We start from the raw sequence: 12,397 nt of genomic DNA on the forward strand, positions 1-12,397 counted from the left end.
ACACACACACACACACACACACACACACACACACACACACACACACAATACAGTGTTCCTGAGGACCAATTGTTGCAACAAGCAACTGCCATTTTGATTTGCTTCCCTAAACAAAAACAGCCAAGAAGATTTATCCTACAAGATAGTGACCACATCATTTGAACTGAAATCATTTATACTTTGTAAATCATGTTTAAACTGTAGTACTGCCCACAGGGAGACACATGGGAACTGGCTTCATCTAGTTTCTCCTCTACTCAGCACATGCATTAGGAGAATCATAAATCTAAATGACCCAGTGGAGGAAAAAACGGAGCAAAAAAAAAAATAAAATCCTTTAAACCCACCCTAACTGATGCATGATTGCCATTTGCAATATGTCAGCTTTTCAAAAATAAGAGCCCTAAACTTACTGTTTTGGGTCAAGTAATGACATATGTATATACATATATACTGTCATCTGCAGTTTCTTCTTTGTTTTTGCAAGGCTGGCAGAATTCAAGGCTCAGTTTAAGTCCATAAAATTGATGAAAAACAGAACAATCTCTCCTTAAATCCAGGAAAGGCAGCAGAGATAGGCAGATTTGTTTTAGGTGAATTAAAACCACCAGAGAAGATCGTCCTCAGTGCCTCATCGAGTCCAGAAAGTTGTCCGATAGGTGAACACAATATTCCCAGGAGGAAGACGACGCCGTCACCGAGGCTCACTTCATCTGCACATCCTGTTTGAACACACAACACATCAATGAGCAACGCAGAGCTGCACCGATGAGATAAGACTAACTAGAGAAATCACATTTCCTGCGAAAATGCAGTGTGAATGCTTATTGATGAAGAACTTGCTGAAAAACAAATTAAATTAGCTAAAACGACATGCTGAAACGTAGCTGAAATTGAAGAACAAACCTATAGTAGCAGAAAAAACAGAAAGATCATGTTTGCTGAATTAGGTTTAAATAAACTGAAATTAACAACAAACAAAAAAAAGCCGAAAAGTCAGAAAGAACCCTAAACTGCCAGAAGGAAGCAGAAAGCGCTGAAATGTGGAATAAGCTGAAAAAGCTAAAAGTAGCATAAAACAGCTAAATAGTAGCTGAAATGGGGAAAAAAGCTAAAACTAGCAGAAATAAGCTGAAAGGAGCATAAGCTGAAATTAGAAGAAAAAAGTTAATTAGGCTGAAAGTAGCAGAAATTACCACAGAAAACTTGAATATATCTGAAAACAGCTGAAATTAGCTTAAAAATGCTTCAAGGTAGCTGAAAAAAATAAAACAAGCTTTAAATTAGCAGAAGCAGAAAGAACACGTTTGCTCAATTAGGCTGAAAGAAGCAGAAATGAGCACAAAAAGTGGAAATTATCAAAACAGCTGAAAAGTAGCTAAAAAGGCAGAAAGAAGCTTAAATTACTAGAACTAAGTGGAGAAAGCACATTTTTGCCGAATAAGTCTGAGAAAAGTTAAATGTGTGCAAAAAATGTGGACTTAGCCTAAAAAAGCTAAAATGAGCATAAAACAGCTAAATAGTAGCTGAAATAGCATAAAAGGCTGAAATCTGCATAAATAAGCTGAAAGGAGTATAACAAGCTAGATCAAGCTGCTAGCAAGGCCTGCTAATGCTGCTAACAAGATCCTCCATCTGCCTGCACAGACCGAACTCTAAGGACCAGTTCGGTTCTGTGGGGAAACCTTGGATGTTCTCTGTCTGCCAGACCCGGTTCTGGACTGTGGTCTGTGAGGGCAGCTGCTGCGGTCCTCATTACCATCAAGCTGCTGACCGGACCTGCTAACAAGACCACGTCGCTAACAGAACAGAACCATGATGTTGAAAGAACTTTACTGCTAACCGAACCACACTGTAGATGAATTTCTTTTTCAACTTTGGCGCCTTGATTTTTAGTATTTTAGTAGTAGTTTTTATTATGTTTTTAGTATTTTAGTAGTATTTTTAGTATGTTTTAGTATTTTTGCTGCATGCTTTGGTATTTCTTGGTTTTTCTTTTGGGGGGGCGAGTCAAGACGGTTCTTCTCGTCCTAGCATTTCATTGCATTGTTGACCACGTGCTGATTTTGCATATGACAATAATAAACCAAACCTAACCTGAAGATGAAATTAGCAGAAAGAAGTTGGAAGAAGTTAAAAATGTTGTAGTTAGCAGAAAGAATCTGAAAGGAGCATAAAACATCAGACAAACAGCTGAAAGTAGCTAAAAAAAAGTTTAAATTTGCACAAGGAAGCTGAAAGAAGCTGAAACAGAACAAAATGTGAAAGGAGCAATAAAAGGTTGTAAATAGATCTAAAGATTTGAAGGACGTAAAATGAGCTCAATTAATTTATTATTAGGAAAAAAGTGGCAGAAAAGACTATGAATTTCAAAAAGCTAAAGTTGCACCAACACTAAAAGTCATAGCAGGATTGTCCAGAAAGAGCTGAACGTTTTACGATTTGTTGAAATAGCACAAAAAAGGTGAAACGAGAAAGATGCTGAAAAACGTGGGGAAGAAAAATGGATCATAATAGTATGAATGCTTCATAAACATTCACACTATTAATCAGTGGTAGAATAATTAAAAACTATTCTTTTGGGATGGGCTTTTCTCCGTTTAGATGTGTTAATGTTTGTCTGACATATAAAGTTTATATATGTATTGCTGTTTATAAAAAAAACCCAGCATGCTCTGAACACAGGCTTGAAAAAGAATTAACATCTTTAATGTAAAGTCTATTTATCTTTTTTTAAAAAGGCATCCTTGACTTGCCTGAATCACTGCCCTAATCAGGGACGTCTGTTCATTATCAGCATCTTATTTTTTGTCAAGGATCATAATGACGTTAAGCAAGACTAAAAAGATCAACAACAGAACAGTCGATGTAGTGATAAGCGGGGCTGCTGATTTACGTCAGAAAAACACCTACCATCTTTTTTAATTCATCAAGTGTTTGGATGTAGGAGAAAGAAAAAGCTCAGAGTCACTGGATGGGCATTTTAAGAGCCGGCTGAAACAGCTCTACCTTTGGCTTCTTTAAAAACTTCTGTTTGTTGAAATATTGCAACTTTTGTATCAAATTAAGCTAAACTCGCTTGAATCGAAATCATACTAATTCTCATTAAGCTTTAATTAGGAAAATAAGCTTTGAAGTCCCCTAAATTATGTCCTGGGCTGTCCAGAGTTTATGAGAATGCTCAAACAAAAGTGCTGTCAATGAAACAAGATAAATTGGTACGTTGCATTTGATTCATGTTGTTCCGTTACTCAAAATAAATAAAATAAATAAATAAATGTCTAAGCAATTCATTTGTCCATCCACATTTAAAATAAATAATGTGCTGGACTCAATCCAGGGGGTCTTACCTGAGAGTCTTTTGGCTCCAGCACTGGTTGTTCCTCTGTCTTCACCTCAGCAGGAGGTGCACTGTTGGCCATCTGTAAGCTCCTGGTGACCGGACCACCCACTCTCCCCCTCTTTCTGTGAGATAACCGCTCCTCTTTTTTCAGTTGTGGTGGTTTGGCCTTTGCTGGTTTCTTGGCTGCTGGCCCTTTGCTCATGCGCTGCATTCTCATGGCTGGTCGTTGTGCTGTGTCACCGGGAGTGTCCGGGGTCGACGGGGTGGGAGGTAGAGGCTGAACTTGGCCCTTCTTGGGTTTTTTGCGAGCAGAATCTGGTGCTGGGAATGAAGGAGGCCTTTTTAGTCGACCCACCGCAGCAGAGGTTTTTCCTTTGCTCGTCTGGGAGGAATCAGGGTCTGCTGCACCAGAACTACGAGCTCTTGTCTTTTTCAGAGGTTTAACCTCTGGCTCTGTTTGTACATCGTCATCTGGGGCTTTCTTCCTACTTGTACTTTTATCCACCACAGACACAGACTCCTTTTTCACCTGCGCTAGACCTTTTTTACCCTTTTTAGCAACGACGGGTTTCATGGGGCAACTGATTGCCATATGTTTAGTCAGACTAGCGGTGTATGTAAACTCCCGGCTGCAGTGGGGACAGACGCTGGACGCCTGCTCTCCTTCAACTTTGACAGCAGCCTTTTTCGCAGTAGTAGCAGCTTTATTTTTCTGTGAAATTGCTTTCTGGACCAGCTGGTTCTTCTTCTTACTGAGGGCGCTCATTTTTGTTTTAGCAGTCTCTTGACCGAAGTTGAGTCTCTTTGGCTGTCCCATCCTTCGGAAAGCATTCTGGGCCACAGTAGCTGCTGTGGGTGAAGCAACTCCATTTGGACTCTTCACTATTTGTTTGAGGGGGATGGGGTTTTTCTTGGGAGTGTAGCGCTTTTTATCACTAGCGTTGGCACAGACCAGTATATGCTTGTGCAGTTCGGGCATGTTATCGAAGCTGTTGCCACACTTGGTGCAGCGGATGGCAGTGCTGAAAGTCTGTGGGATGTTGTGGGTAGTGAAATTCGTAGCAGAGGCGACGGAGCCTGTGTGGGAACGGCTGTGATAAGGAAAAGGGGGTGGTTTAAAACTGGGGTAGTGTTGATTAATGCCGAGGCGGACGTCAGGGCCTTTGGGCTTACCTCCCTCTGAAGCCATGATCTTAATTGTAGTGTACAGCTCCTCGTTGGGGTCCTCCACATGATCCCCATTCACATCATTCTCCTCTTTTACTTTCTCAGAGTCACCCTGTGAAGCACTTTCATCTGTTTCTTCTGGTAATGATGAGGGCCTGCTTTCCGTTTTGGCTCTGGTTGGATCGGTGTAATTCTGTGGCCTAAGTTTGCCACTCTCTACAGTTGTGTGTGTGCACGTCTCATTTGGATGCAGATCTTTTTGGTGCTGCTGGAGGTTACAGAGGAAGGCAAACTCTTTGGAACAGACAGAGCACACAAAGATCTGGCCCACTCCGTGGAGAGTTGTCCGGTGGGCCAGCACGACTGCCTCGTCACTGAACAGCTGAACACAAAACTCACACTTAAAAGGCCAGTCTGCGGCGTGCTCAGTGATGTGCCCGCTGAGCTCCTTGATGGAGTTAAACGGCTTCTCGCAGACGTTGCACACAAAAGTCTTGCAGTATGTTGAGTCAAATTCTTCAGCCTCGGAAGTTTTGACCGACAGGTTTTCAGGAGCAGCCGGCTGAGGAGAAGAGTCAGCAGCAGCCAGTGGTGCATGATTTACAAGTGGAAACTCGTCTTCACAGTGCTGAGGCTCCTCTTTAACTTTAATTTGAGGGGAAGGTTGTGAAACAAGTGATGGAGGTGACTCCAGTAATGCTGGAGGAGGAGAATCTGAAGATGACGGGGATTCTGGTTGGGATGGGAGAGCAGCAAGGTCAGTTTGTAAAGGCGTCTCTGTTTCTGCAACAGTGTCTTGCTTTATGCTTTTATTTAACGGACTGTTGCAAGCTGCAGGCAGAAAAACATCTTGTTCTTTTGAAGGAGCCTCTAGTGCTGTAGGAGGACATGGTGATAAAGACTGATCAGGAAGACCTTCAAGTGGAGTGTCTGTGGCATCCATCGGCTCAGAAACATGATCCTCAAATTCCTCCTTGATTTCCTCAGTTGAGAAATTCTCATTCGAGTCAAACAGGGGCTTGTTCTCAACTGATTTTGGAGACATTTTTGGAGAGAGAACAGGAAGAGGTCTCAGCGGTGGCGAGTCTGAAGGCTGAGAACGAGGCGAGCTAGTCAGAGTGGGCGGAGACGGGATAGTAGGTAGAACGGGAGGTGGTGGTGTTGGAGACGTTACGATACAGGCGCCTGGTGAAGAGGGATTTATAGTGACAGGGGTCAGAGAGGGGGGAGAGGGGTGGGCAGACTCTGATGCAACATTTGGAGATGGAGAATGAAAACAGCTCAGGTTTGCCAAGGCTGAGGGTCCTTCCTCTCCTGGCAGTATTAAACCAGCGTATTCATTCATTAGCACCTTTTCAAGCATGCTGGTGTTCGGTTTTTTCTTTTTTATTAGAGACTGTTGTGCTGGGTTTCCCTTTGATTCTAGTTCAACGGCAGGCTTTCGATGAAAACTCAGATCCAGAGCTGAATCTCCGTGCGCCGTATTCAAACCATCACTTCTTCTGCTGACAGTGTTTGAAAGATCCAAGGGCTGCTGATTACAGGAGTCTCCTTCACCGCTAGACGATGCTTGGCTGTGCGCCGCATTCCCAGAAGGATTCAGGAGATCTCCGTCATCTTTATCCACCAGGCTTTCAGGAGGCGGCACACTGTGGCTTTCCAGCTTTGGCACCTTAAGGGTGTGTGTGCTCGCAACTTCAGCTTTACAGCTTTCAGTTTTACATGCAGGACTGAGCTGTGGGGAGGAAGGGGGAGAGCCTGTTCTTCTTTTAAATTTCCCTGCACATCCTTGTAGTGATGCGACCGTCAGAGGTGTGGCCAGTCTGTGGCTTTCTGTTAAAAGGGCTATTGTTGATTTTTGGAAGTCTTGAGTTTGAAGGAGCTGTTTGAGCTTAGGAGAGAGATAAACAGTTTTCTCCCTCTGAAGTGTTGATGGATCTGTTGCTTGCTGAAACAATCCCCCCATTAGCAGGTTAGATGAGGATGATGAAGAGGATGACGGTGTTGTGTCAGTCTCCACTTTGAGGCCAGTAACAAGGGGGGGTGTTGATGTTCTCCTTTTTGCTGCTGGCTGCTCACTTGTGGAGATTTGTCTTGTAGCACTTGTCCTTCCCTCCACCTTCAGCGCTTGACTAATCTGATTTGGGCTGATAATGACCGTGTCCAGACCAAACAAAGCTGCTGATCTCGTGTCCACTTCGATCACCTCACAGCTGCTCACTGCACTGGTAGACACTATTTTGCCATCAATGTAGAAGCTGAGATTTTCTGAGATGTTTTTGGATATGTCAATTGCATAATCATCCCTGTCAGCTTCATCCTCTGTGTCAGCGCTGGGCACGTAGACGGGTGGAGGGCTTGCGCTGGGGGATTCACCAAGCTGCTGCGTCGATGCCTCTTGTAACAGCATGCCTTTCCTGCGGACTCCCTTGGGTAACAAGTGTCTCTCGTGTATTCTGCGTTGGTGTCTGCGCATGTTGGTGTGTGTCCCAAATGCTTTGTTGCAGTACTTGCAAGGATGGAGTTCCTTTGATTCACCATTTTCATCAAACACTGAAGGGCGGTCAAACTCCTTTCTCTGCATCTCGGAGCTTTGAGTAAACTGGGACCCAATGGCTGCGTAGTGACTCATCGGGCTGGTGCAGTCAGGACTTGAATCTGTTTGCACCACAGGGCTGAGCAGACTGACAGATCCAGCCAGGGAGCTGGGCCTTTTCTTCAACGCACTTTCATGCCTTCTCTCGTGCCGCCGCCGTCCCACTTGTGAGCCAAAGGATTTACTGCAGTATCGGCACTTAAAGAGTTGTGCTTGCTGGCCGCCGACACCGTGAATGTGTATGTGACGCTCCAGACCTTGTCTGCTGGAGAAGTGGCGCTCACAGTGGTGACAGGGGTAGGATTCTTCTTGGGGGTTCCCCTCAAACTCATCAGGATCGACCTCCTGCTCTTGTTGGGCAAAAGAAATTTTCAACTTTGCACGTGAACTATTATGGCTTTTTGACTCACTGGTTAATGTTGGGCCAGACTGCTTGTCAACCACAGCTGACTGCTGAGAAGTTTGGTGATCATTTGAATCATCACAATCCTCTTCTTCTTCATCCTCCTCCTCTTCTTCCTCATCTTCCACTTCTGCCCAATTTCCCCTGTTCATCACTGATGCTGACACACCCTGCCCATCTTTACGGGCTGTGTTTTCCACGAGACAGGGTTCCTTGACTTCCTGCGAGATGTCTGAATCGTCCTCCTTAACACCTGTTAAAGAATTATATTTTCTCATGAAAACATTTTTGGCTTAACTGATTTAAGTCCATTTTTTTATTTCAAAAAATTTTTAAACTATGCAGCTAAATAAAGGAAACGTACCTTCTCCCACTTCCCACATCCCCCCAACAGTAGGTTTGGTTCCACTTGTTTTATTGAATCCACCCAAACCAGCCTGTCTGGCTTTCTCTAGCAGCTTCCTTCTGACTGCAAGTACACACACACACACACACACACACACACACACACACACACACACACACACACACACACACACACACACACACACACACACACACATTACAACACAAGTTTACAAAAAAAAAGTGTGCACACAAAATAATTTGTTTTAAACCTAATTCCTGATGCATTTCTTGCAAATATTCAGCTGCCAGAGTTAATCTTTAAATCACTTCTTGGTCTGCTGCCTTCATACATCTCCTCCTACATGTCTCTGTGTGAGTGCAGCTACAGCGTGCGCTCTCAGGACATCATTACCTGCAGTGTTCCCTCAGTGAGGACTGAACTTGGCAAAAGGGCCTTCTCCTACTCCGCTCCTGTTTCCTGGAATATCTTGCAAAAAGATTTGAAGCTCTCGACCTTGACCTCTCTAAGTGGCTTTAAGAATCTGTTGGACTCCTGGCAGGGACCAATGCAGACATGTTCCTGTTTTTAGTTTTCTACATTCGCCTTATAATCTAGCTGTTTGTTACTTTTTTGCCATCTTATTTGTAAAAAAAAAAAAAAAAGAAAATCTGTATGCCTTTTTATAACTGTTTATTGTTGTTGCCGTTGTCTACTGTTGTCTTCATTCTTTGTTGAAATCAGGTCTCTCTTGTAAAAGAGTCCTCGAGGCTCAATGGGATTTATCTGTCTAAATAAAGGTTGAATGAAACATCAAAAATATTGATGAAGAATGCAAAGCAAAAAGCCTAAATATATTGATAAAAACGAGGACACTGGTTCAAATATATTATGGTCAAATAAATCTTTGTTATTCACAGAAAATTAATTTTTGTGATCAAAAATGGGTTTTGGCATAAGACACTCATACACTATGCCTCAAATACAAAAGTTTGTCACTTGTGTAACAATTTCTTCTCATTGCAGTGCAGCCTATTGGTTTATGTTAATCATATGAAATATTCAAATACAAGTTGTTGCACCAAATCAGCTGAATTTGCACTCAACAAGTCCCTGATCCAATTGAAAAATACGGTTTAAATATTTATATCCAAGACTCAATGTAGCAAACATCCTACAGCATTTCTTACTTTTTCTAACAGACTTGTATTAGCACTTCAAAGAAATAGATCAGACTAACAGAACTGCAATTTGCCAACTAGTTTTTCCACTTCCTTTAAATATGGCTGAAATTTGACTGGTGCTGTGCCTCTTTACTGAGGTTTAACGACACCTGAGTGCAAAGTTAACACCAGCAACCATTTGTTTCGAGACATCGAGCACTTGTTATCCAGAACAAGCCCTTTTCAACAGCCTTCAAATGATTTTAAAAAGTAACTTGTTTTACAACAATATGTCAGACTACCACTTGAGGGACAATTTTAGTTTTAAACATAGTAAAAATTAAAGCACCATAATTAAATGTGTTAAACTTAAAGTAAAAACCTGTTTGTCAAAGACACTAACTAACCAATACTTCCTGCTTCACTTTGTCTAAGCAGCATGGATATTACTCATGCATTGGGCTTTTACAATAGTGACATTTAAAATATTTATTAGAATTCATCCAGATTTTTGTTTAGATTTGCACAGCAGTTAAACTACCATTTTTATTCCAATGAACACGGCAGCCCTAGCTGGTTTTGCGGTCTAACAAATGGCCGCAAAAACTCACAATATCACAATGCAGTGATTACATAGAAGGACACACTGCCTCTAGTGCTTCATGGAAACTTAATCAAGGTCCTTTCACGACAATTGCAACAAAAACACTTGTAATGTAGCTCAAGGGGTACTAATTTAATTTTCTACCTTTAACTACTACTTTTTGTATGTTGCAAGGAAGGATTTGTTTTTCCGGTATCAGGGTTAATATATGGCAACATAAAATCAAGTCACTTTCTGCAACAAATATTTGCACTGCCATGTACAAATATATACAAAAACATAATGTTAACTATTGTTGCAGAGTTACATATGTGCCAATTGTCATTACGCAGCAAAAACCCCACCTGTCATTGCATTGTTTTAAGCTCTTTTAAAAGCTTGCTTTATCCTTTAATAATATTTTACTATATCAACCTAATTTTGTTGCGTTGCATTTATATGGATCGCAAAAGAAGAACAAGTCTTTGCCTTTGTAATGACAACGACTACTCGAACAAATAACATATTACCTAAACAGGCATAGTAAATGTTTGTGAATAATGTGGTTTATTGTGACTTTGGTTGAGCTAAAAGAAACAGTTTGGAAAAGGCCTGATCAGATTGCAATGAATGTTTTTTTTCTTCATGGTGCATCAGGGAGAAAACATGTTCAAAGTTCACGCTGGTGGATGTACATGTAAACACAAATCAGACAATTAAAAAAGAAACACAGCTGATGCTAATCCTCTTAATGCAATTCAAAGTTCATGATCAAGTTTTTTTATTTTTGCTAAAGTGTTATGTTTAATAAACGCTACTTTTATGTCGTGTCTTTTTGACTTCAAGTTTAGGCTTCTACAAGCAAAAAAAAAAACAACATCTCATTGTGCTGTTATATTTTACTAAATTGGCTGTTTATTTCATCAAAATGTGGGACTTCATCCACCCAGTTAGTTTAGCATCGGCTCCTCCTCACCGAGATGTCCGTGCGTGGAGCCGATTAGCCTCATGCTAACATTACTTGAACTCTGACAACTCGATTACCTGGTTAATCTAGACCAAAACCACATATAGTCCGACTTTGGACAAACAATTTACCCATTATAGTTTAAGGTGCAGTCAAGCACGTCCATAAAAACGAGCCAGGACTTATAAGGCAGCTGGTTCAGTTAGCTAAGCTGCTAGGCCACCATCAAGTAGACTCCCCGATGGATGAACTCAAGGAAGGTCACATCCTCAACAACGTAGGACCCAGATGAGGAAAGACCGGCTCAAACACTCGTTTAGCGGGTGAATAATACCGTCTGAGGCAATGCGTTGTTTGTGCGGGGCTAAATATGGCGTCACTGACGAGCTTTAAGTTATGTATTGAAGTAAAGAAAAGCCCCGCAGATACATCGCTCAGTCGTTAGCTCCGACTAGCCTCTTCTCAGTTATAACCGGCTACAGCTCGTCTGTTACGACTAAGTTCGGGCTGAATGGCTCAGAAGATGTCTGGGAAGGTAACCCGGAGCCCAAAACGGCAGAACAGCTCGAGGTTAAGAGGCCTCACCTCGCTTCGCCCTGTGTGAGTTTTTCCTGCTCAGGCTGCTGGCTCTTTCTTCCTCCAGTGCAGCTGTTATCTCGGGGTTGTCTTCCACAGTGTACCACACCAGCAGCTCTTCTCCCGCTCTGATTGGCTGAAACAGTGAGAGATGAGCTAGACCAGCCAATCACAGCCCGTCTTGTTGAGAGGCGACGAGGGGTATTTGAGCTTTAGTGCATCTGGTGTGTTATTAACGCAGGACTGAGAATTATAATAACTACATGTAATAACTTCTTAAAAACAAAAATACATGAAACAACAGATGCCACTCCAAAACGGTGACACTCTTCATTTTTTTACACATAAACAATAAAACACAAAAGAGGAAATGTTTATCTAAAACTCATATGAATTGTGCAAATAATCTTTTTCACTCATGATCTCTTTATACTTTGCTCACAAGCAGTTTGTAATATTTTAAATTGATCATAATTAATATTTCTCTAGGATAAAGTCTTTCTCTTGACTTTGGTTGCTTAAAAAGGTTTCTAGCCGTTCTATTTAACCTTTTACAGTAGCTGTCAACTCAAAATATGCTAATTTTCAAAGTTTTTGATTTAATTTGTTGTCTACATGTATCATCTATGATAAATAGTAACCACTAAATATGCATATTTCTCTACTTGAAGTCTACTGCATAATTTATAATAAATGAACAAAATCAGCAGGTTTTGTTCACAACAATTTGGAGTCCTTTGTTTACATATGCACATTATGTACTGTGATTATGGACAGTCTCTAAGTACGACAAAAGCAAAAGTTGGCACAAAGATTATTTGCAAATGAGATGTGCCGAGATATTGTGATTTACTGATCGCCCAATTTAGTTGTAAACAAAGACATAGAGTATTTTCTGTTTTCTAACACAGTTTGTACATAAACTTTGATGAGTCTATGTTACTAACCTAACCTGTATAAATAAAGGTTGAATAAAAAGTTACATTAACCCCCAAACTGAATACAGAAAAATGTGAAAAGCATAAAAATTCTAATAAAAAATATCCATTCATTATGTCGGCCATCCATTATCTTTTACCCGCTTCTTCCTTTTCGGGTTGCGGGGGTCACTGGTGCCCATACACATGGCAACTCTGGCACAACAATTTCCTGCGGAATCAATAAAGTTCTATCTTATCATATCCAGCCATCACTGTGCAAGAGGCTGGGGGGGGGGGGGGGGGGGGCACCCTGGACAGGTCTCCAGTCCATCA

General features: G+C 41.6%; 1 protein-coding gene across 1 annotated transcript in view; it reads right to left on the bottom strand.

The window, feature by feature from the left end:
- Positions 1-484: 484 nt before the first annotated feature.
- The window catches only part of prdm2b (PR domain containing 2, with ZNF domain b), a 20,287-nt gene continuing 8,374 nt past the window's right edge, over positions 485-12,397 (bottom strand). The window contains exons 6-9 of the mRNA XM_037678741.1: positions 11,154-11,280; positions 7,874-7,978; positions 3,351-7,762; positions 485-722 (exon numbers count right to left, since the gene is read on the bottom strand). Of these exons, the coding sequence (XP_037534669.1) occupies positions 705-722; positions 3,351-7,762; positions 7,874-7,978; positions 11,154-11,280 (4,662 nt within the window). The 3' untranslated portion in view covers positions 485-704. The remainder of the gene's footprint in view (positions 723-3,350; positions 7,763-7,873; positions 7,979-11,153; positions 11,281-12,397) is intronic.

Source organism: Nematolebias whitei, chromosome 7, assembly GCF_014905685.2.
Source record: "Nematolebias whitei isolate Nwh7 chromosome 7, NemWhi1, whole genome shotgun sequence".
In the NCBI taxonomy this organism is placed as follows: Eukaryota; Metazoa; Chordata; class Actinopteri; order Cyprinodontiformes; family Rivulidae; genus Nematolebias; species Nematolebias whitei.